General features: G+C 42.7%; 1 protein-coding gene across 2 annotated transcripts in view; it reads right to left on the bottom strand.

The window, feature by feature from the left end:
- Positions 1-25,723, bottom strand: part of C13H20orf194 (chromosome 13 C20orf194 homolog) — a 168,672-nt gene that overhangs the window by 80,793 nt on the left and 62,156 nt on the right. Inside the window, exons 9-16 of one of the 2 annotated variants that reach the window (XM_010378967.2) lie at positions 22,305-22,360; positions 19,276-19,411; positions 11,009-11,090; positions 9,075-9,111; positions 4,671-4,758; positions 3,382-3,458; positions 811-855; positions 378-423 (exon numbers count right to left, since the gene is read on the bottom strand). In XM_010378967.2, the coding sequence (XP_010377269.2) occupies positions 378-423; positions 811-855; positions 3,382-3,458; positions 4,671-4,758; positions 9,075-9,111; positions 11,009-11,090; positions 19,276-19,411; positions 22,305-22,360 (567 nt within the window). The remainder of the gene's footprint in view (positions 1-377; positions 424-810; positions 856-3,381; positions 3,459-4,670; positions 4,759-9,074; positions 9,112-11,008; positions 11,091-19,275; positions 19,412-22,304; positions 22,361-25,723) is intronic. The other variant, XM_030914275.1, reaches the window with a different exon arrangement.

The following is a 25,723-nucleotide window of genomic DNA, read 5'->3' as shown; positions in this document are numbered from 1 at the left end:
ACTGAAAAACTTAAGTCTGTTAGTCAAGGCAGGCTTGTCCTGGACTCACATTTCGACACGAGGTCAGAGCAATCTCAGCTACCTGTAGGAAGGCTTCATAACCCAGAAAGAGGTGCCTCCCAACACCTCAATTAAGACTCTGGACCCCAGGGAAGCCTAGGCAAGGGAGAACAGATGTGGGTCGGCCTGGCACAGCTACCTGGGTACCCTCAGTAAGCACAGGCTCACCACTGCTACGGCTCGGATAGGACTGAGAGCAGATCAGTTTCTTCAGGTGGGGTGGGCTGCCCAAGACCCCACCCACTCCCACCTCCCAACTTACAGATGTCCCTCTACAGGCCATTCCCAGACAGCTGACCCATGACAACTCTGCTTACCGTCTTCACAAAGGATAAGCTATCTTCACTGTCCAGCGGTACAATTCTAGAAGAGGAAAGAGATGGAAGACTATGTTAAAGAGTTTTTAAGTGTACTTAAATTCACAGTGTTCGCTTTTTTCAACTTGGTAATGACATGTCATAGACTCGGATTGCTCTTAGGGCCTTTCAAAACACTGGGTTGCATGTTTGTAGAATTGGTATGTGGGCCACTAAGGTGAGTATGTCCATCCCCACCTCTGCCCCTCAGCTCTGCAGTGGGAAGAACGCAGGGTACAGGGGCTCAGCTGAGCAGTCAGCCCAAGCCCAACCCTGGAGTGATGTCGCTGCTAGGTGTGGAAGCATGAGAAAACCACTCATGTCAGCAGCCTTCCCCCTCTTTATCTTCCTAAAACTTGCTCCATATAAGGTTACACCACAATCATATACGCACCTTCCCTGATTATTCACAGCATGTATATGAAAAGCCATCTTGGAGCTGTAGACCAGAAACAAAACAAAACAAAAGAAAAATCAGTCTGCTCCTGCTCCCCAGACACCTGTGCAGGGTAACTGCTTGGGATTCTCAAGGCCACACAGTGAGGTGTGTGTCATCCTTGCTTTACCCAGATTTATCCTATTTTAGATACTTTCCCCAGGGTCCTATACCACCAGCAGGTATGGGGTCAGTGTCTAACTCTAATCACAGCCCTGCCTCTGTGCAAGTCCTAAGGACTGTCTTGACTCTTGGACAACAACAGGAGAAAATGACATGAGAGGACTGCTGCTCACTGCAGACTGAGAGTGACCCTCCATCCCTGCTCTAAGCACAAGCAGAGGCCACGTCTCTGCAACTCACAGTTAAATGTTGTGGAGCCAGGGGCAGGGTGAGGCCTTCAGAGCCGAGAAATAACTAGAAAACCGTTTTGGCTTACTCTAACTTGTGTAAGTGTAATTTCTTGCATTAACAAGTACTAGATAGCTACACACTAATTCCTGTCTGCATTCATGGCTTCCATTCCTTCCTGTCTTGGGAGAAAGAAATCTGCTAATCTGAAGCAGTCCGAGGGTCCTCACTGAAGTAATCTTTTTTTTTTTTTTGAGACAAGAGTCTCGTTCTGTCACCCAGGCCGGAGTGCAGTGGTGTGATCTCAACTCACTGCAACCCACCTCCTGGGTTCAAGAAATTCTCCTGCCTCAGCCTCCCCAGTAGCTAGGACTACAGGTATGTAAAACCACGCCTGGCTAATTTTTGCATTTTTAGTGAAGGGGGGGTTTTGCCATGTTGGTCAGGATGGTCTCGAACTCCTGACCTCAAGTGATCGCCTGTCTTGCCCTCCCAAAGTGCTGGGATTACAGGCGTGAGCCATCGCGCCCCGCCCTCAGTGAAGTAATCTTTGTGGTGAGAAAGGGGTGGGGCTCCAGGTGGAAGACTGGCCTAGGAGACTCTTCTCTCATTGAAACTGGTGTTTTCTCTTTGTGCCTTTCTCCAACTAGGGCAGACACCTAGGCCTAGGAGGCCTTGGGACTTAGGGGGGCCTGCTCTGGGGAAGCTGAGTGGCCTAGGCAAGGGCCCAAGTAAAGGAGGAGTAGAATGACTATGCTAGCCATGTTGATGGTAAGAGAGAACACCTCACGGTGACAGCAGCTAACGTCTATGTGCCCAATCGCTTTACAAGATGGGTAGTTGAAGAAGCAGATACAGACAGTTCCCTATCTTGCCCAAAGTCACACAGATGCAGATTGAAGGAGCGTTCTCAAATTCAGGTTGGCCAGAAACAGATAGTACAGGGCAGCACAAGGTCTTAAGGGAACAAACTTCCTTTATCGTTCCCCTTTCATGGCCAGGACAGCAAGATCCAGAAGACCCAGGGGAGAGAAGACCTGAAGCAAGTCTAAAGCCCTACACCACAGAGTTCTGGCTTTCTTCCACTCGTGGGGCTGCAGAAATAGAATTCTTCTTGTTAGAACAATTAATTGACTAATCTTTCAAATACTCCAACTTATTACCCAGGACTGCAGATGTAAGAAAATGTGGGACATAGACCTGAGGCATCACAGGACATATCCTAGAAGTATTCTTTTTTTTTTTTTTTTTTTTTTTGAGACGGAGTCTCGCTCTGTCGCCCAGGCTGGAGTGCAGTGGCTGGATCTCGGCTCACTGCAAGCTCTGCCTCCTGGGTTTACGCCATTCTCCTGTCTCAGCCTCCTGAGTAGCTGGGACTACAGTCACCGGCCACCTCGCCCGGCTAGTTTTTTTGTATTTTTTAGTAGAGACGGGGTTTCACCGTGTTAGCCAGGATGGTCTCGATCTCCTGACCTCGCGATCCGCCCATCTCGGCCTCCCAAAGTGCTGGGATTACAGGCTTGAGCCACCGCGCCCGGCCAAAGTATTCTTAAATAAATTCCCCAGTATTGCTGTCTTTTGTATCCTTTGTATAAAAGTGCACACAATGGTCCTCACATGAAACAGTGGGTTAAGTGGACTGGGTTCATGAAGATTTAGCTATGGATAAAGACTACAAAGAGATCCACCGTGACATGCTGGGAGATGTGATGGAAAAATCACCAGATTCTCAGACCATGCAGACCCCAAGACATGGCAGGCTCAGGGATTTCTGTCATTCAAGAGACAGATGAGGCCCAGTGCAAGTTTATTCTAAGCAGTGACTATCTTCCTGTGCCCAGGGCCCCCTGCCCCTAAAAACCTCACCACTCAGGTCCCCAGCTTTGCCTTTCTAGCCTTGGAACCCAGGCTTGTCAAGCCTCTTGTGATGCTGGTGTTAATCTGCCTTGCATTCTAACCTCAGAACATGTGTGTGACTTTCTCAAACAGTTCCTGCATCTTTGGCTCTTTGGCTTCTAAGTAAAGGCTGAATCATGAATGACTCTCCTTCATATATCCCATTAAAATTTTACTGAAACATTTCTCAAAGCGGAGATGAAATCTGAGTTATAAGGGAAAAAAGAATCTTTCAAAAACAAAGAAAAAAATTCCTTATAAAAAATATCAGCCATTGCTTACCGCAGGGCTGCCTTAAACGGAATCAACTCAAAGGAATCTAACCCAGATCCCAGAGTCTGCTCTGCTACCTCCTTGGCCTGTAAAATAATAACAAGACAGGGACAATTAGCTTTCACAGCAGGAGAAAGTACATCACTGATGGAAGGGCCCTCCTAACACTTGTCCAGGATCACACCATGCCCCAGTGTGCCCTTCCCGTCTATGTGACTACTTGGTAGGCATGAATAAAGTGAAAGCATCATGCTAAGGGAAACAAGGGCCTGCTTTCTCCAGGCTAGGTTCACAGGACAAAACTGCATTCAGGCAGGTGTGCACTGGAACCTGACGTGATGGATCCAGAGAAGTGACCAGCTGTGATGACAGCAGCGGAATGAGAGGTCTGTAAAAGTGCTTTCTCCTCCCCTCTTCCCCGGCAGGAAGAGAAGGAACCTCTGCCCTCAGAGTTTTAGCCAGATGCTAAGAATATCCAAATAGCAAGAGTTACAAAAGATCAGTTAAAAAACAAAGATGTGAGAACTGATATTGAAGGACACCCCACTGCTTTGGATAAACCTTCTGCATGTAGTGGTTAAAGGGCTGAGAAATCTGGAGTCAGTACCAGGGATACAAGTTCAGTGAGGAGGGGAGATGGCAAGGAGCTGGTGACTACAGCTACAGTCTCTCTGATATCTACATCATACACAACCTTTCCAATGTCAAATGGCTTCCTTCAGAAAAGGTCCTATTGGCATTTGGGAGGCATCAAGCTGACTCTTCTCATCTCCTTACTGGGTCAGATATAGGAATCCAACTCAGGGCAGGTTAACCGCAAAACAGCAAGGAAGATAATGGTCAGAGAACGGGAACAAATGTGCTTGTCTAGGAAAAGCAAGTCAGATTTTCTAATCTTTAGCTGTTTTTATTAAACACTGAGTTATAGGAAATCAAACTTACTGAACTTTATTAGAATTCACAGTAGAATAATCTATAGTTGCTTTTTTTTTTTTTTAGTTTTTAAAAGCCTTTTGTTTAAGCTATTCAACAAAACAATGTGCTACAGAATGATTTTTCCTTAACACAACCAGATGTCTACAAAGAAGCACCAATTAGTTGTCATCCACAAGACGACAGCAGCACAGTCACAGGCAGCAGAAGCTCAGTGCTCTCAAGGCTTCGCTCTGCCTGGTGTCAAAGAGGCCCAAGCTCGCACAAAAGTGAGTACTACAAGGTGTCCAAAGAAGAAACACATGGATAGAATGTTTTACATTAAAGTAATAACTACTGGAAGAGAAACATGGTATTTAAATTACCTTTGTTAGACTGGAAGTTTTAGCATAGCATGCAATGCCAGCCACAACAGCCTCAATAACAGCAGCATATATCTGGGACAACAGCCTACTTCAAAAACAAAAAATAATGGTTAATATTACAGCATCATGAGGTTTTTGTCAAAAGATGCATGCACACAAATGACAACCCCTAAGAAACTGATTTTTAAACAGAATGGAAAAAGGCAAAAATATAACCCACTGATTTCTGAACCTTTTAAAAGTCACATGCCTGGGCTGGGGGTAGTCGTTCAGGCTTGTAATCCCAGCACTTTGGGAGGCTGAGATGGGCAGATCGCTTGAGCCCAGGAATTTGAGACCACCCTGGGCAATACGGCAAAACCCCATCTTGACAAAAAATAAAAATAAATAAAAATAAAATTATCCAGGCGTGGTGGTATGTGCCTGTAGTCTCAGCTATTTGGGAGTCTAAGGCTGGAGGATCACTTGAGCCTGGGAGGCAGAAGAGGTTACAGTGAGCCAAGATTGTGTCACTGCACTCCAGCCTGGGTGACAGAGTGGGACCTTGCTTCAAAAAAAAAAAAAAAAAAAAAAAAGTCATATGCCTGGTTTGACTTATACTTTGCTTTTGTTATCACCTTAAGGAAAGTCGGCTCCTCTGAATTCTGCTCGAGACTGCCCCTCCCTGTTTGTAATCAAACAGACAAAAACTGTGTAGACTCCTTGACTCCTCTATGTGCAGAAGCAGCTACCTACAGACCAGGAATCCCTTCAGTGTTATCATACCCACTTGCTACTTTTCCAGGGACCAACCACACTGTAGTTTCATATAGTCTTTTCACTAGACCTGCTGAAGGCTGGTCTATTACTGGAAACACTGGGTAGGAGACCTCAGGGTGGAAGAGAGATGACCAGACTGAGGAGGGGCTGGGTTTTTCTCTGCCAGACTGGACTGCCACGAAGGTCTCCAGAAAAACCAGTCTGGTTCATTTAGGGAACCACCTAAGGTGGTTTTTCCACTTTGGCATTTACGGCTGGATAATTCTTTGCTGTGGGGTTTGTCCTGTGCATTGTAGGATGTTCAGCAGCACCTCTGGCTGCTAACCAGCATCCCTACCCACTAGATGTTTGGTAGCATTCCAGTTGTGATAATCAAAAATTTCTCCAGACCCTGACAAATGTTCCTGGGAGTGGGGAAAGATGGTGGAGGGAGCTACAATAGAAATTCCCTTGGTTGAGAATCACTGCCTTGGAGGAAGGAGGTGCAGGCTCTTCTTAGGACACTTGTGAAGAGAAGGGGCTGATCCAAGGGGCCCTGAAAGGCCAAGAGAGGCACCTGGCAAGGAAATAACAAGGTCTCACCTAAAAATATGTCTATTTTTAAGCCCATAAGAATCTTTTAACAGGTAAAGGAAGATGATAGGAGTTCAAAAGTGGGAAAAAACACAGAAATAATTGGTCTAATCCTCTCATCTTACACAGAATAAGCAACAAGGGCCTCTGGAAGTGGAATAAGTTGTCTATTAAGTCATAGAAAATTCAAGGCTGACCCAAACTTAGATCTGCTCTCAGCCTGGTGCTTTTCCACTGTGCCACATCACATTGCCATCTCCTTCAATTTCCTTCTTGGCTCCTGCACCACACCTCCGCAATGTAGGTAGAGGTTAGGGTTGAGTTGAAGAAAAAAGAACAGGGAGAGGGTATACCCTGGAAGGGGCCTAGCAGAGAGATGTGAATGAGCTCGGCTCCTTCCAGGTGAGACCAGAATCCTCTACACTTTGACCCTAGGGTGCAGTTTTAAAAATGCCAAACCCAAAGACATGTAAAGATATCCCTCTCCTCAGCTGATTCAAACATCACTCAGTACCAACATTGGTCAGGCCTTCCCCTTGCTTGGTCTTCTCCTATACTGATCCTTACTCAGGAGTTCAATACACAAGCCACATGACCGCTGACCCATAAAATGAAAAAGCCTGCATGGCTCTGTTGTCACTTTTTTTTCTTTTTTGAGACGGAGTCTTGCTCTGTCACCCAGGCTAGAGTACAGTGGTGCGATCTCAGCTTACTGCAACCTCCGCCTCCCAGGTTCAAGCGATTTTCCTGCCTCAGCCTCCCGAGTAGCTGGGATCTTACAGGCTCCTGCCACGGTGCCTGGCTAATTTTTGTATTTTTAGTAGAGGTGGGGTTTGACTACCTTGGCCAGGCTGGTTTTGAAATCCTAACCTTGTGATCCACCTGCCTTGGCCTCCCAAAGTGCTGGGATTACAGGCATAAACCACTGCACCCGGCCTCTGTTGTCACTTTCACTTGAATCCACATGTTCCATTGGATCTGTGATTTGGCAAATCTTCCAATGTGCACCCAGTTACCACTCAATACCAGTCCCTGACATGGGGATCAATGGATTTGGTTTAGGTAAAATGTTTAAGGGTCTAGCGTAAGTATCCAGAACAGTGGCTAAGCAGCGCTGGCACAGCAGTACAAGCAGGCACAAGGTAAGACTACAACACCCACCAACACTTGAGGAAATGGTTAACTTGTTGCTAAGGAAAGGAAACCCACAAAAGAACTATATACACGTATGACTACAGCTTAATCATTTTTTTAAAAGCCCAGAAAGATACATACATATACATACACATATATACACGTACACACACACACATTTTCTTTTTTTTGAGACAGACTCTTGCTCTGTCGCCCAGGCTAGAGTGCAGTGGCACTATCTCGGCTCACTGCAACCTCTGTATCATGGGTTCAAGCAATTCTCCTGCCTCAGCCTCCTGAGTAGCTGGGATTACAGGCATATGCCACTACACCTGCCTAATTTTTGTATTTTTAGTAGAGATTGGGTTTTGCCACGTTGGCCAGGCTGGTCTCAAACTCCTGACCTCATGTGATCCACCCGCCTAGGGCTCCCAAAGTGCTGGGATTACAGGTGTGAGCCACCGCGCATGGCCACACACACACATTTTTGAGACAGGGACTCACTCTGTCACCCAGGCTGCAGTGTAGTGGTGTGACCTCAGCTCACTGCAACCTTGACCTTCCCAGGCTCAGATGATCCTCCCACCTTAGTCTCCCAAGTAGCTGGGAATACCGGTGCGTGCCACTATGTCCAGTTAATTTTTGTAGAGACAGAGTTCCGTAAGATTTCCCAGGCTAGTCTCGAATTCCTGGGCTCAAGCCATCTGCCCACCTTGGCCCCCCACAGTCCTGGGATTTCAGGTGAGCCACTATGCTCAGTCCCAGAAATATATACAATAAGATACTAATGGGTAGTGCCAGACAGGAGGAATTATAGCTGATCTTAATTTTTCTCTAATTTCATATTTTCTGTAGTATGATTATATTTCTTCTATTATATTTTTCCCAGTACAACTTTGTGGGCCCTGCCCTAGTAATTCTGATTGTAATCTTGGGATTGGTCCTGGAGAACCTATATTTTAAAGAGATCCTTAGATGATCTTTTGTAGCCTCTCACTGCTGGTCATAGGGAAGTGCTGATCTAGACCCTACCAAGTTAAGTTGCAGTATTTAATTAGGTAATAATAAAATTTTATTATGTCCATATAGCTGAAGGAGAATGCTTTTTTGAATTTAATAGTTTCAGCACTAATTTTCTGTCTGGTTTCCTGCTGTATGTGAAAGAAGAGAAGTCAACAGTAGGTAGGCCCTTTCTCAGGTTGCACAGCCAGTGTTCACACCCTCTCACTATGTTCCACAGGCTTAAGTGTCAAATCCAGAGAAAAACACTCTTCAGACCAGTTGGGGTTTCACAAGATTCTCCCAATGGATTTCAGGATGGTTTATTCTTAGAAAAGCCCTTAACTTAAAAATGCATTATGTAGAAAACATATCAAGGGGAGTTACATAATATAAATGCATGGGTGTGCAGGTAGGAAGTCTCTGAGGTCTAGAGAGAAGAGCAGATGGTAAAGCTGGCAGGGTTCTCTGGCCTGAAATCCAAGCTGAGAGAAACTTTGGAAACAACACAGTAATGTTCATGCCATAAACCAGATGTCTTTTTTTTTTTTTTTTTTTACACAGTATCCCTCTGTTGCCAAGAGTGCAGTGGTACAATCAATCATAGCTCACTGAAATCTTGACCTCCCAGGCTTAAGTGATCCTCCCAACTTAGCCTCCCGAGTAGCTGGGACCACAGGTGTGCACCACCATGCCTGACTAATTTTTTATTTTCTGCAGAGACAGAGTCTGCTTATGTTGCTCAGGCTTGTCTCGAATTCCTGGTCTCAAGTGATCCTCCCACCTCAGCTTCCCAAAATGTTGGGATTACAGTGCACGCCACCACACCCAGCAAAAGCAGATGTCTTAATCACTGTTGATCTCAAAAGGAAGTACACAGGATAGTCACAACTGAGTAACTCGACTTTGAGAAAGAAAAAATAAAATATGAAGACTTACATTTGTTCAGTTTTCTTGGGCAGCTTGCTGTCACCACCTGTGAAAGAGGCCCACTAAGAATGTGACAAGAGCACAGGATATGCAAACACTTAACAAGGAAGCTAGAAATGCTTAATTTACCTGAAAGGCATTGTCAAGAACAACATTTCTTTTTTTTTTTTTGAGACACAGTTTAGCTCTGTCACCCAGACTGGAGTGTAGTGGTGTAATCTCGGCTCACTGCAACCTCCGTCTCCCGGGTTCAGGCAATTCTCCTGCCTCAGCCTCCTGAGTAGCTGGGATTATAGGTGCACGCCACCATGCCCCACTAATTTTTGTATTTTCAGTAGAGATGGGGTTTCACCATGTTGGCCAAGCTGGTCTTGAACTCCTGACCTCAGGTGATCCACCCACCTCGGCCTCCCAAAGTGCTAGGATTACAGGTGCGAGCCACCACGCCCAGCCTATTTTTTTCTTTTAAGTTAAACACAGTACAAATACCAACAACAGTGGAACCTGGCCACTCCCAATAGCCTTCTGGATCTTCACTTTTTCCCACTTTTACAACCCACTCAGCAACATCACTAAATACCAGAGATATGTGGAATCTTAGGTTCTGGAAGGTTTTTGTTTTTATTTTTAATTTTTTAAACTTCGAGGCATCAGTAAACAGACTCAGTTCTACCTCTTGCTTTATCTCCTTAATAACCTGACCCAAGTTATGCTTCTTTCCAGAGTTTTCTGGCTTATTTAACATCATCCAGAATAAAATATGGTTCCTGATGTATTCTCCTCTGTGTAGCAATGCTGAGACCTGCATTCATTCCTGAGGTTCTTTTCCATGTGTCTTTGGATACCTGCAACTTCTGGTTACCCTAGTAAGCAGGGCAGCCCCAGCCAGCCCAGCCTTTCTGGATGGTCCCACAGCATGCTCTTAGCTCCTAAGCACTCTTTTATTACGGCCTTTTCTCACTTTCCTCACAAGAACAGTTGAGTGGGCACCTGGCTGAGTCATCCAAATTCCCACTGCAGACCCTATCTCCTGCTTTTTTTTTTGAGATGGAGTCTCACTCTGTTGCCCAGGCTGGAGTGCAGTGCCATAATCTCAGCTCACTGCAAGCTCCACCTCCCAGGTTCACACCATTCTCCTGCCTCAGCCTCCCAAGTAGCTGGGACTACAGGTGCCCACCACCACGCCTGGCTAATTTTTTTGTATTTTTTAGTAGAGACGGGGTTTCACTGTGTTAGCTAGGATGGTCTCGATCTCCTGACCTTGTGATCCACCCGCCTCAGCCTCCCAAAGTGCTGGGATTACAGGTGTGAGCCACTGTGCCCGGCCCACCTCCTGCTTTTTTGTTGTTGTTGTTAAGACAGAGTCTCACTCTGCTGCCCAGGCTGGAGTGCAGTGGCTCAATCTTGGCTCACTGCAACCTCCACCTCCCGGGTTCAAGCAATTATGGTGCCTCAGCTTCCTGAGTAGCTGGGACTACAGGTGTGTGCCAGCACGCCTGGCTAATTTTTGTATTTTTAGTAGAGATGGAGTTTCGCCATGTTGGCCAGGCTGGTATCAAACTTCTGACCTCAAGTGATCTGCCTGCCTGTGCCTCCCAAAGTGCTGGGATTACAGGCGTGAGCCACCATGTCTGGTCCCTACCTCCTGCTAGCTTAAATTAGGTCTTACTCATCTTGGCCTCCCCTGTGACACCTAGCAAAGGGTTATACTCATGGTTAGACTTAACGTAGGCTGCACCAATCATGTTCCTCTTGAAACACATTCTGTGAGAAATGTGTTAGACACATTAACTATCCAGAAGTAATCAGAGAGGGAGCTGGAGGCCCACAAATTGGGTATCATGAGCTTCCAAGCAAAGTAGTGAATTTTGTATCAACTTCTAGTTCACGGGAGAGACTATTCATTAGATAAGCTGATGAGATGACAACTTACAGGGACTTACCCAAGTAAGGAACATGAGTAGCTCCAAAAAAGTATGTTCTTGAACAAGCAAGAGGTCCCTTTGGTGAGACGCACTGGGCTACCTGGATGTCAGAAAAAAATAAAAATAAAAAAGGGGCAATAACTTATGCATGTACTAGTAGATAAACAAAAAGTATAGAGTTAATGGAAATAAATTTTCTTTTTTTTTTTGAGACACAGTCTTACTCTGTCACCTAGGATGGAGTGCAGTGGTGTAATCTGAGATCATTGCAACCTCCACCTCCCAGGTTCAAGAGAGTCTCTTGCCTCAGCCTCCCCAGCAGCTGGGACTAGAGGCACGTGCCATCACACCCAGCTCATTTTTTTTTTTTTTTTTTTTGTATTTTTAGTAGAGACAGCGTTTTGCCATGTTGGCTGGGCTGGTCTCGAACTCCTGACCTCATGTGATCTGCCTGCCTTGGCCTCCCAAAGTGCTGAGATTACAGGCGTGAGCCACTACACCCGGCCAGAAATAAATTTTCTTCTACAAAACTGATTTATTATTTTTTAAAGACATAGGGGAAAAGATGATCTTTAACTGTTTTTCCAAAGGTATCTTTTGGTGCGTGTGCGTGTGTATGTCTGGTTTAAACTTTGGCTATATTGTGAGGGTGCTGTTGGATACTCAGTCAGCCCAGGGATGCTAAGGGATTCATGACTCAGAAGGACAAAGGAAGCAAGGTGTTTGGGTTTTGACTGTCAATACTCAGTCCAGAGTTTTCACCATGAAGACCCTGGCTGACATGACAGGCAGAGGTGTGGGGCAGCTCCAAATTCAGGAGAGGAGGGTGCTATCCACATCCCACCTCCATTTGTATTTCATCTCTGTACATAGCCCCTGAGGGAGAGAAAATAAGTTATTCTAGGTTTTCACATTTTTATTCTTCTTCCCTGTTAAGATGTTCATTGATACAGAGATAAAATAGATGTCCTTTCCTCTTCTGAAAATCCAACATCTCATGAGGGTTCCTAGAATAATAGGTATAAAATGCAAAAATACTACCACCGAGCTAAAGGAACATTAATAAGTACAATATACAAAAATAGCTAAATACAACACAAAGATTCATTCCTTCTATTTTACTCAATTGTTTAAGATAACAACACTAGAATTCATGGCATTTTTCTGTAATATTGTGAATCCAAGTTACAGACTGGAAATAAGAACTTATTCTAACTAACCTATAAAAAAATTCACTAATAGTGAATATGATCAATATTGCCATGACAATGAATGAAAACTCAAGGAAGTATTTCTAATTGCTGGCTAACATATTTCCTCAATTAAAACATGTTCCTTGGATCTCCAAATTTTCCCTTATTAAAGGTTTTTTTTTTAAAGGTGCCAAGTGTTTGTGCTATGCATTGAGTTCAAGTCATATGGTTTAAACCCCAGATTTGAAGGGGCATAGTTCTTTTTCAGTTGTGTACACTTGAGTACATGAATCTGAAGTCTATTTCAGTCAGAAGATCAACACACCAGCACAGGTGTTGGCCAGTAGAATGGGATCTATACAAAGAGTCAACATTTTTCTCAGGGAAGAACTTTGGATTTTCTTAAGCAGTTAAAGTAGTAACTGGTTAAGAGTCTAAACCTTGGTGTCATAGAGCACGACTCTTAAAAACATTTTAAGTCAGGCTGAATCAATTGTGAGCTTTCCTGGAAGACTATAAAAAAAATAAGAAGAACCTCAAGACAGCTTCACTGGATGTCTGGTCTAAAGGTACCTATCCTTGTATTTAAAGGAAGATTTTGAAATAAATAAATAACAATATATATCCAGATAATCCTATCCACAGCCTTGGTTTTAATTACCCCCTTCATACCAAGGGAATGCTCAAATGTTTACTTCCAGACAAGACTAATCCTTGCGACCCTAGACTTATGTATCTAACCACTGCCGCCTCAGCTCTATTTGGGTGTCTCACAGTCATTTCAAATTCACTATCTAAAGTGAACTTCAAACACATCCAATCTGACTCTCCTCAGTGTTCCCTCTCTAAATGAATAGTTTCTTTGTCCACTCAGTACAGACATCAGAATCCTGGTGCTTCCATGTCTTTCTGTGGCTTGACAGCTCTTTTCTTTTTATCGCTGAATAGCATCCATTCACTTACTGAAAGACATCTTGGTTGCTTCTAAGTTTTGGTAATTGTAAATATCCACATGCAGGTTTTTGTGTGGACCTAAGGTTTTAATTTTTTGGGTAAATACCAAGGAGCGAAATTGCTGGATCTTATGGTAAGACTGTATTTAGTTTTGTAAGGAAATGCCAAACTGTCTTCCAAAGTGGCTGTATCTTTTTGCATTCCCACCGGCAATAAGTAAGAGTTCCTGTTGTTCCATAGCCTCACCAGCATTTGGTGTTGGACATCTAAATTATTGCTCCAAACATTTCCTAGCTGGCTCTCAGTCAGCCCAGGATGATAAGGAATTCACAACTCAGAAGGAAAAAGGAAGCAATGTGTTTGGGTCCAAACATTTCCTAGCTGGCTTTCCCTGGAGTTTTCAAGTCCATGGGATCGTCAAAGGCAAAGATCATGACTCTCCCTTCATCTAGCACAGTGACTGACATTTACTAGACATTCAACAAGGATTACTGAAATAATGAGTGAAAACTTTTTGGCTTTGGAGGGATACAGACCTGAGAGCAGAAATTGCTTGTATAATAACAATCTATAATGTGAATATGCACTGGGTGGTTTTTTATTTTTATTTTTTTGGCAACTTTTGAGATAAAACCATTTTAAAGTATACAATTCAGTGGTACATTGCCTTGATCATTATGTTCTCTTCCCTTCCTGATGTTCCAAGATTCCTTCTTTTATCATTTCCTCTCTGTTTAGACCAAATTTCTTTAAGTTATTCTTTTAGGTAGGTCTTCCAGCAACCAATTCTTACAGTTTTCCTTCATCTGTGAATGTCTTGATTTTCCCTTAATTCTAGAAGGATATTTTTATTAGATACAGATTTCTAGGTTGACAATTCTTCTCTTTCAGTATTTGAAATATAGGTGTCACTTCCTTCTGGCCTTTATGGTTACTGATGAGAAAGAAATACAACTTTCACTTAAAAATTGTCAGCCGGGCATGGTGGCTCACGCCTGTAATCCTAGCACTTTGGGAGGCCAAGGTGGGTGGATCATCTGAGGTCAGAAGTTCAAGACCAGCCTGGCCAACATAGTGAAACCCCGTCTCTACTAAAAATACAAAAATCAGCCACGTGGTGGTGGGCGCCTGTAATCCCAACTCCTTGGGAGGCTGACGCAGGAGAATAGCTTGAACCCGGGAGGCGGACGTTGCAGTGAGCCGAGATCACGCCACTGCACTCCAGTCTGGGTGACAAGAGCAAAACTCTGTCTCAAAAAAAAAAAAAAAATTGTCTTCCCACTATGGGTAAGGTGTTACTTCTTTCTGGTTGTTTTCAAGACTTTTTGTTCAGGCTAAGCGTGGTGGCACATGCCTGTAATCTCAGCACTTTGAGAGGCCAAGGCAGGCGCATCACTTGAGGTCAGGAGTTCAAGACCAGCCTGGCCAACATGGCAAAACCCCGTCTCTACAAAAGATACAAAAATTAGCCAGGCATGGTGGCGCACACCTGTAGTCCCAGCTACTTAAGAGGCTAAGAGGCTGAGGCCAGGAGGCGGAGGTTGCAGTGAGTCAAGATTGAGCCACTGCATTCCAGCCTGGGTGACAGAGACCGACCCCATTTTTTTAAAAAAAGATTTTTTGTCTGTAGTTTTCAACAATTTGACTTTGGTATTTATTGGTGTGGGTATTTTGGGGTTTAATCCTGTTTAAGGTTCACTTAGCTTCTTGATTTTGTAGATCCATAGTTTTGTGGGGGTTTTCTTTTGCCAAATTTGGGGGAATTTCAACCTTTATTTCTTCATTTTTTAAGTACCATCCTCGTTCTCCTCTCCTTCTGGTACTCCAATATGAATATTTGGCTTTTTGTGAGAGTCCCACAGCTCTCTGAGGTTCTATTCAGTTTTTCTTTTCAGTCTATTTTCTGTTGTTCAGATGGATGATTTCTATTGTTCTATCTTCAAGTTCATTGATTCTTTATTCTCTCATTTCCGTTTTGCCATTGAGCCCATTCACTGAGTTTTTAACTTTGACTAATCTGTTATTTATTTATTTATTTTTGAGATGGAGTTTTGCTCTTGTCTCCCAGGCTAGAGTGCAATGGTGCAATCTCGGCTCACTGCAGCCTCTGCCACCCACGTTCAAGTGATTCTCCCGCCTCAACCTCCCAAGTAGCTGGGATTTTACAAGCGCCTGCCACCATGCCTGGCTAATTTTTGTATTTTTAGTAGAGACGGGGTTTCGCCATGTTGGCCAGGCTGGTCTTGAACTCCTGACCTCATGTAATCCACCTGCTTTGGCCTCCCAAAGTGCTGAGATTAAAGGTGTGAGTCACTGAGCCTGGTCTATTTTTACTCTAAAATCTCAATTTGGTTTTTCTTTTTCTTTTTTTTTTTTTTTTGAGACGGAGTCTCACTCTGTCGCCCAGGCTGGAGTGCAATGGCGCGATCTCGGCTCACTGCAAGCTCCACTTCCCAGGGTTCACGCCATTCTCCTGCCTCAGCCTCCCGAGTAGCTGGGGACTACAGGAGCCTGCCACCAGGCCTGGCTAATTTTTTGTATATTTAGCAGAGACGGGGTTTCACCATGTTAACCAGGATGGTCTCGATTTCCTGACCTCATGATCTGCCCGCCTCGGCTTCTCAAAGTTGTGGGATTACAGGCATGAGTCACCGCGTCTGGCCTTGATTTGGTTTTTCTACACATCTTTTATTTCTTTGCTGAAACTTTCTATCATTTACTCAGGAGTATTTGTAGTTGCTCACTGAAGTGGTTTTTTTTTTTTGAGACGGAGTCTCACTCTGTTGCCCAGGCCGGAGTGTAGTGGCGTGATCTTGGCTTACTGCAACCTCTGCCTTCCAAGTTCAAGCAATTCTCCTGCCTCAGCCTCCGGAGTAGCTGGAACTCCAGGCACATGCCACCATGCCTAGCTATTTTTTTTTTTTTGTTTTTTTTGGTATTTTTAGTAGAGACCAGGTTTCACCATGTTAGCTAGGATGGTCTTGATCTCCTGACCTCGTGAAGTATTCTTATGATGGTTGCTCTAAAATCCTTGTCAGTTAATTCTCACATCTGTGTTCTGTTAGTGCTGGCACTGATGACTGTCTTTTCTCACTGAATTTGAGAGCTCTAGTGATTTTTCAATTGAAACCTGGACATGTTTAGTGGTTTCCCTGGAGTATGATAAATTAATAACTAATCTAAGTCCACTTTCAAATTACACTCTATCACTTTGTGTGTAGTGCATAAAACTTGTATCAGAGTACTCCTATGTCCTCCCTCCTGTGCCTTATTATATTGCTGCCACTCACTTATCTATATGCTGTAATCACTTATATACTGTTACTATTACACGAATAAGGAATAAGAAAAATAAGAATAAGGAATAATAAGAAATATAATTTTTTTTTTTTTTTTTTTGAGATGGAGTCTCGCTCTGTCGCCCAGGCTGGAGTGCAGTGGCCGGATCTCAGCTCACTGCAAGCTCCGCCTCCTGGGTTCACGCCATTCTCCTCCCTCAGCCTCCCGAGTAGCTGGGACTACAGGCGCCCGCCACCTTGCCCGGCTAGTTTTTTGTATTTTTAGTAGAGACGGGGTTTCACCGTGTTAGCCAGGATGGTCTCGATCTCCTGACCTCGTGATCCGCCCGTCTTGGCCTCCCAAAGTGCTGGGATTACAGGCTTGAACCACTGCGCCCGGCCAAAATATTTCATTTTATCTTCATTTATTCCTTCTTTGATGCTCTTCCTTTCTTTATGTGGATCCAGGTTTCTGATACATATATTACATATTACATATATATTATATATTACACATATAAATTATATAAAATTAAAATATGTAATATATACACACATACACACATACATAAGGAACAACTTAACATTTCTTACAGGGCAGATCTGCTAGTGATAAATTTAATTTTTTTGTTTGGATTTTTTGTGACAGTCCCACAGACTCTCACAAAACAAAAGAGAAATGCTTTCTCTTTTGTTTCTTCCCTTTTCTTTTGAAGGATAATTTTGTTGATATAAAATGTGGTTTGGTTGGTGTGTTTTTTCATTCAACGCTTTAAAATATCATTTCACTCTTTTCTTGTTTGTATGGTTTCTGATAAGAAGTCCACTGGAACTTTTATCCTTGTTCCTCTCTATAGGTAGGGTGTTTTATTTCCCGCTTTGGCTTCTTAAGAGTTTTTCTCTTTGTCTTTGATCTTCTGAAGTTTGAACAGGATAGGTCTAAGCATATATATTCTGGTATTTACCCTGCTTGTTGTTCTCTAAGCTTCCTGGGTCTGTGGTTTTGTGCCTTTGTCATGAATTTTGGAAATTTCTTGGCCATTAATACTTCAAGTACTCCTTCCATTTCCTTCTTTTTCTTCTTCAGGTATTTCCCATACATGCACATTACACCTTTTGAAATAGTCCCAGGGTTCTTGGATGATTTCTTTTTTTTTTTTTTTCTGAGACAGAGTTTTGCTCTTGTTGTCTAGGCTGGAGTGCAATGGCATGATCTCGGCTCACTGCCAGGCTGGTCTCAAACTCCTGACCTCAGGCGATCCACCCGCCTCGGCCTCCCAAAGTGCTGGGATTACAGGCGTGAGCCACTGTGCCCAGCTGGTTCTCAGATGATTTTCTTTTTCCTCATTGTTTTCTTCTCTTCACACTCCTGTTCAGGAATTTTCTACTGACTGATGTCACGCTTACTGATTCCTTCTCTGGATATGTCTGCTCTACTGATAAGCCCATTAAAGGCATGCTTCGTTTCTATTACAGTGCTTTTAAATCCTAGCATTTCCTTTTGATTCTATCTTCAAGTTTCCACCTTCCTGCTTATGTTATTCATCTCTTCTTACATGTTGCCTATGTTTTCCATAGAGCCTTTAACATTAATCATAGTTATTTTTAATAATCTGTATATTATAAAATATGAGTCATATCTGGGTCTGGTTCTGATGGTTGCACTGTCTCTTCAAATAGTGTTTTTTCTTGCTTTTTAGCATGCTTTGTAATTTTTTGTTGAAAGCCAAAAATGATGTATCAGGTAACAGGAACTGAAGAAACAGACTTTTAATGTGGGATTTTATGTTAATCTAGCTGGGAGTTGGGTTCTGTTTAATGTTTTTTGAAGCTGTAGGTGCCAGGGACTTCAAATCCCTCTAGCATTCTTCTATTTTTCCTCCCCATTTTTCTTCTTTGGGTTCCCTGTGAACTCCACCTTAGATGGACTGTACCTTGCAGCTCTGTCAGCAGTAACCCCCTATTTATATTGTAGACTTGTGCTAAGGTAATGGGGGAGGGAAACATTCCATGATTTTACGGTTAAATCTCAGTCTTTTAGTGGGCCTGTGTCTCCAGGCTGTGACTATCAAAGGTGTTTCTTAGCTATTTCCCCCTCCCCTAGGGAAGACAGGAAGGTTACAGTGGCATGTGCCTGTGGTCCCAACTATTCAGGAGACTGAGGTGGGAGGATCACCTGAACCTGGGAGGTCAAGGTTGCAGTGAGCCAAGGCTGTGCCACTGCACTCTAGCCTGGGTGACAGAGACCCTGTCTCAAAAAATAAACAAACAAACAAAAAAAACAGTACCTACTAACCACAGCTTTCCTGACTGCCAGAGACATTTTGAAAATACTTAAAATTCCACTGAGATAGCACAGACTTTCAGAGTCATTAGAGTCTTATATTCAGGTCTAATATTTTCTTTAAAAGAATGTGGCAGACAATCTGCCACCAAATGCAAAAATCTTCTCTCTGGCACTCTCAATAAACAATGATCATCAAGATTGGTTTCTGTCCTTAAATGTAACAGTCAAGGCGAAACAAACTTAGGCTTGGAATAACTATCCTCAAATTATTTTGAATTTTAAAAATTCTATTGACAATACTACTCTGACAACTTAAAGACTGGTTTGTGACACTATATTCTTAACGTTTTTCCTTCAAATATTTCAAAATTAAATATGATGTTTTCAAATCATACCTAGTACCTATAGAAAAAAGTACACACAGTTTCTAATCACTTCTTTTCACTCTAAAACAACTTCAAGTTCAGGGTTAAATCAACACACTAACTGGAAAAGGTTCCTTTGTCTAGCTCCCCCCACCCACCCCACCCCCACAATAAAACTAATCAAGCACCAGGCAGTCCAGTCACTTACCATGTGCTTGGCAAAGCTCCCACCAGGACCAGTGCTTCGTACCAGGTGTCCTTCAGAAGGGAAGTTAAAGTTGCCAGCATTCAGGTTTTCTCGTGTGGAGTGATTACCAAAGAGAACAAATGGCTGCCGATTAGGACTAGAGAGCGAAGTCAAAAACATGTGATTAGAAAAGAGTTCCTGGCCAAGGCAACCTTCCATGACCTTAATAAGTCCTCAGGCTTTTCTGAGCGACACCTGCAGCCTTAGCAAAGCAGTCAGTCAGTACAGTCGACCAAATGTCCTTGGCTGGTTGGAAAGGGATGCCAGTTGTCTCCCTACTGACCCATAGGGATCAGTTAACATTTAGGGACATAACTCAAGCTAGGTTTGTATTTTCAGCATGTCCCACTTTTTGAGGAATAAGTTCCATAAGTTTGCTGTCCATGATAGAGTGATAGAGCAAAACTCAGGTATTATAAAATATAATTTTAATAGAAATGAGTCTTAAGGAATGACAGTTATGATACTTGCACTAGACAGACAATAGAGCAGTCATCAATTCCTGAGTAACTTTCAATAGAAAGGCCTCCTGGACTTCTGCTTCCTCTCCCTCCAGATATAATCAACCTCCCCAAAAGCCTTCCTGCTTAACCATTTTCTTCCATCTTCATGGCCACAACCTTAGTCCATGCTGCCATCATTTCTTCCCTGGACAACTGCAACACTTCCTCACTGTTTCCCTGTTTCCACTCTTGCCCTCCTATTCTCTACATTGTAGTGATGATAATTTTTTTTTTTTTTTGAGACGAAGTCTCGCTCTGTCACCCAGGCTGGAGTGCAGTGGCCAGATCTCAGCTCACTGCAAGCTCCGCCTCCCGGGTTCACGCCATTCTCCTGCCTCAGCCTCCTGAGTAGCTGGGACTACAGGCGCCGCCACCTCGCCCGGCTAGTTTTTTGTATTTTTAGTAGAGACGGGGTTTCACCGTGTTAGCCAGGATGGTCTCGATCTCCTGACCTTGTGATCCGCCCGTCTCGGCCTCCCAAAGTGCTGGGATTACAGGCTTGAGCCACCGCACCCGGCGATAATCTTTTAAACATGCCAATTTACTGCCTTTATGTTATTTTCTGGAGAAGGGCCACAATCTTGAACATGGCTAAAGAGAACTTGTATGATCTAGTGAACTTTCTCAGCTCCATGGAAGGCCACTCAACTCCAACTTCAATACTCCAGCCAAGATCATTTTCTTTGATGTCCCTTATGTTCTTGTCTCAGGGTCTCTGCTCTTCCTCCTACTCCCAGTTACCTCTGTTCATTGTTCATCTCTCTCCTGGAGGGGGCTGGGCTCTCCGGTGATGGGCTTCAAAGTACTAGGCTCTTTTCTCCTTCATGGCACCAATCAGAGATGGTAATAACAGATTTCTTTGTTAAGCTGTGTGATTAATGTCTTTTTCTCCACTACCCTATAAACTTTGAGGGCAGTAATCACATTTGCTTCCTTTTTTTAAACCATGAATCTCTCTTGATTGGTATGTCGTACGTTCTCAGTGAATATTTGATGACTCTATCCTCTATCTTCTTCCTAAATTGCCCTTAGTGTGTGTCATGTAAAGAATTCTTTGCATTTCTTTTCACTACTCTTAAAAATACTACCTTAAACTTCAGGCAAACAAGGGCTTTTAAAAGTAAGCATGGGCCGGGCGCGGTGGCTCAAGCCTGTAATCCCAGCACTTTGGGAGGCCGAGACGGGCGGATCACGAGGTCAGGAGATCGAGACCATCCTGGCTAATACGGTGAAACCCCGTCTCTACTAAAAAATATACAAAAAACTAGCCGGGCGACGAGGCGGGCGCCTGTAGTCCCAGCTACTCGGGAGGCTGAGACAGGAGAATGGCGTGAACCCGGGAGGCGGAGCTTGCAGTGAGCTGAGAGCCGGCCACTGCACTCCAGTCTGGGTGGCAGAGCAAGACTCCGTCTCAAAAAAAAAAAAAAAAAAAAAAGTAAGCATGGCTGATTTTTCTTCTTAAGTTTAATTCAAGCGAGGTGACACTTTGGGCAGAAAAATATGACTCTGAGTCCTAGCCAGGGTACTCTGTTTCACTATTAGATTGGATTGGAAATGGGGGAAGAAAAGAGAGAAGAGATGTCCTCTCTATCCATCAGAGGAAGTTATCTCCTGCTGATCATGACAAAAGAGATGTGGGAGGAAACACTTTCGAACCCTCACTGAACCCACCTTCTTCATGGGGCTGGACCTTCACATCTGATCCCTTTTACTCCCTGTAAGACACTGTTGCTCCCCTGCCCAGCCCTCAGACTATGCATATGTCATATGCATAGTTTGCAAATAGCTTCTCCCATTCTGAGGACTGTCTGTGTACTCTGATGATTATTTCTATTGCTGTGCAGAAGCATGTTCATTTAATTAGGTCCCATTTATTTATTTTCATTTGCTTCCTGTCATTTTCCTGGGCCAGGAATGAAATTAAAAATTCCTTTCTTTAGATTTTAGCAGACAACAGTGATTTATTTATTTATTTAGAGACAGAGTTTAATTCTTGTTGCCCAGGCTGAAGTGCAATGGCACCATCTCAGCTCACTGCAATCTCTGCCTCCCGGGTTCAAACAATTCTCCTGTTTCAGTCTCCCGAGTAGCTGGGATTACAGGCACATGCCACCACACCCAGCTATTTTTGTATTTTCAGTAGAGATGGGGTTTCATCATATTGGTCAACCTGGTCTCAAACTCCTGACCTCAGCTGATCTGCCCACCTCGGCCTCCCAAAGTACTGGGATTACAGGCATGAGCCACTGCACCTGACCGACAACAGTGTTTTAAAAGCTAGTTTACTATAAAATAATAAAATAAAAATGAAAGCAGTGAAACAGACACATTTACAGAGTACAGATTTCTTACCCTGTGATGACTAAAATCAACCCATATTTTCCTGACTCTAGCTTCTGAACTTGAATGCACCCCGACAGCCAACCCCCTTGCCAACTCCATTTTCTCTATCACCATTCACCCTTCTTCCCCAAGAAAGAAACTTACCTGTTTTCAGTTATATGGCTAGAGATCATTCCATGACTGAAATAACTTCTGAATGGCTAAAAAGAAGCCAATATTGTATATATTAAGACCACAATTTGGTAAAACAGTCATAAAACCCCTCACATATGTATCTACACACATGCTTCAGGAGAGTGCATAGTGTGTGTGTGTGTGGGTGGGTATGTGTGTTTGTGTGTGTACGTGTGTGACAGAGAGAGAAAGCTACAGAAAGAGAGAGATGTTTGTTTGTAGATTACTATAAGAACATAGAAAGACGTGTATGGTGAATAGCAATATGAATTTTAGGAGTAAGTGGCAAAGTAATACCAAAAAAGAAAAAAAGACAAAAACTTGCAAAAAGGCAAATAAAGAAAAAATCCTTTTAATTTACAGTGTTTAACTACTGAAAGAAAATTGGACCAATCACCATCTATGGTCCAAGTTGCTAATCATGTGGAGACTTTTTAAAAAATTTTTCTACATTTCCAATAAATTAATATATACTATTGTGCTAATTTAAAATCAGTAATGAGGAGGAATCCAAGGAATTTCGAAGTATACTGATGGAAGTTTCCTGGGAAATCAATGAAGTAAGTCTCAGCTTTTGGATGCATAGTGTCAGGCTAAACACTAATCAAAACTTAACACGCATGCTCTCATGTCCAAAGGATCCAAAAATTCAAATAGTAATTTTAATCCCACTAAATAATATTTACTGTTTTTTTTTCTGATTAATATATGTTCATTGTAGAAGACAATAAAAACCACCTATAATGTCTAAAAACTATTAACATTTTGGTAAATTTTCTTCAAATCTTTTCTCTATGGTACATCATAGACAATATATGATTGCACTAAACTTTATTAAATAGTCTTCTGTTCATGGAAATTTATATTGTTATTAATTCTTCAATATAATGGAAAAAAATACACACACATACACACACACACAAACACCTCTCATGTAATGAACTTGATGAATTTCATCTGCAGCTCTGATGATTTCCTTAAGGCAGATCTGGAAATGAAATCACAGAACAAAAAGGCAGAACCATGTTGCCAAATTGTTCTTTAAGAAAGTTCTATCCATGTACATGTCTACCTACAATATGAGTGTGCCTGTCTCATGGTGTCCTCATAAGCACTGCCTATGAAATGGTTTCAATATATTTGCCAAGTTGACAAATGAAAAATCGGACCTCACTGTTTGTTGTCTTCTTTATACCCCTTGGCTTTGTAATGAAGTAGAGTATTTTAGACATGTTCAGTGGCCATTTGGATTTCCCTTCATTAGTTAAGTTTTTTATTATTATTATTTTTTTATTTTTATTTTTTATTTTTTTGAGACGGAGTCTCGCTCTGTCGCCCAGGCTGGAGTGCAGTGGCCGGATCTCAGCTCACTGCAAGCTCCGCCTCCTGGGTTTACGCCATTCTCCTGCCTCAGCCTCCCGAGTAGCTGGGACTACAGGCGCCCGCCACCTCGCCCAGCTAATTTTTTTTTTTATTTTTTAGTAGAGACGGGGTTTTACCGGGTTAGCCAGGATGGTCTCGATCTCCTGACCTCGTGATTCGCCCGTCTTGGCCTCCCAAAGTGCTGGCATTATAGGCTTCAGCCACCGCGCCCGGCCTAGTTAACAGTTTATTTACATTCTCTGATATTTATTAATTAGAGTATTTTATTTATTTATTTATTTATTGAGATGGAGTTTTGCTCTTGTTGCCCAGGCTGGAGCGCAACAGCATGATTTCAGCTCACTGCAACCTTCGCCTCCCAGGTTCAGGCAATTCTCCTGCCTTAGCCTCCCAAGTAGCTGGGATTACAGGCGTGCATCACCACACTCGGCTAATTTTGTATTTTTAGTAGAGACGGCGTTTCACTGTGTTGGTTAGGCTGGTCTTGAACTCCTGACCTCAAGTGATCCACTCGTCTTGGCCTCCAAAGCGCTGGGATTACAGGCGTGAGCCACCACACCTGGCTCAATTGGAGTTCTGATGTTTGTCTTACTGATTTGTAAAAACTATAGATTAACATAATACTTAAAATTTATTGTGGGCTTACCATGTGACTGTGATAGGCACTTATCATCTCAAGCAACCCTGATAACAACCTATGAGCTTCATTCTATCATTATTTCCCCTCTAGAGATAAGTTGACAAAGATACAAAAGTTAATTTACTTGTCCAAGGTCACAGAGCTAGTGAACTGTATAGCTGGGATTCTAACTTGGTAATCATTTGAGGGAAAAAATAAAAGTAGATCCATATCTCACAACATATTCCCATGAATTACATTTGGATTAGGGATCTAAATGTAAAATTCAAGCCATACAAGCGCTAGAGGGTGACTTTCAATTACAGCCTTTCCCTATATAATGACTCAAAATTCAGAGGCAATAAAAGAAAAGGCAGATGAATTTACATAAAAAGAAAAATGTTTGCATGGCAAAAAAAAAATTATAAACAAACCAACTGATAAATATGGAAAAAGTATCTGCAGTATATACTAGAGACAAAATGCTAATAGCCCAAATATATAACAAACTTTTAAAAACGAGAGGACATGGGAGGTGGAGGTTGCAGTGAGCCGAGATCGCGCCACAGCACTCCAGCCTGGCGACAGAGTGACACTCCATCTCAAAAAAAAAAAAAAAAAAAAACCAGGAGACAAAATACCCTCCTAAAACCTATGCTCTATAGTTGTTAATAATACTGTACTAATATTAAAATGGAAAAACAACACGTAAACAACATATAAAATGGCCATCAAATATATGAGGGAATGTTCAACTTACTAATAGAGAAATGTAAATTAAAACAATACTGATACACTATTTTTCATCTGTGAGACTGAAAATTTTTAAAGTATGACAATACAGTCTATTGGTGAAATTGTGCAGCAACAGGCGTTCATACAGTGCTGGTGGGAATGCAAACTGGTAAAACCCTTCTGAAGGGGAATTTGGCAATAACTAACAACATGACATACGCACTTACCTTTTGACCCAGCAATCTCATCACTAGGTATATATACCTCCAACAACAGGAACATACATAAGCGCTGAGTTATTTACTATGACTCTGTTTGTAATGGCAAAATATTAGAAACAACCTCAGTATGTGCACACACAAGAGAGGCTGAATAAATTAAGACAAATCCACAAAATGGAGTACTATGAATTCTAACAAAGAATGAGGAAGATCTCAATGAACTGACTTGAATATGTTTACATCGTTAAGAAAACAAAGAAAAAAAAAAAGGACTGGGAGAGAGTTCCAGGACGTACTGTCAAGTGGAAATGACTATATGCTACTCTTCAATGTTAGAAAGCTAACAATATGAGAAAACGCACACATATTTGCTCATTTGTGCAAATGAAATAGAAAAGATAAATGAGAAACTCAAGAGGTTTGTAACCTAC

Source organism: Rhinopithecus roxellana, chromosome 13 (genome assembly GCF_007565055.1).
Source record: "Rhinopithecus roxellana isolate Shanxi Qingling chromosome 13, ASM756505v1, whole genome shotgun sequence".
Taxonomy (NCBI): domain Eukaryota; kingdom Metazoa; phylum Chordata; class Mammalia; order Primates; family Cercopithecidae; genus Rhinopithecus; species Rhinopithecus roxellana.
This window is presented reverse-complemented; position numbering and strand designations above follow the sequence as displayed.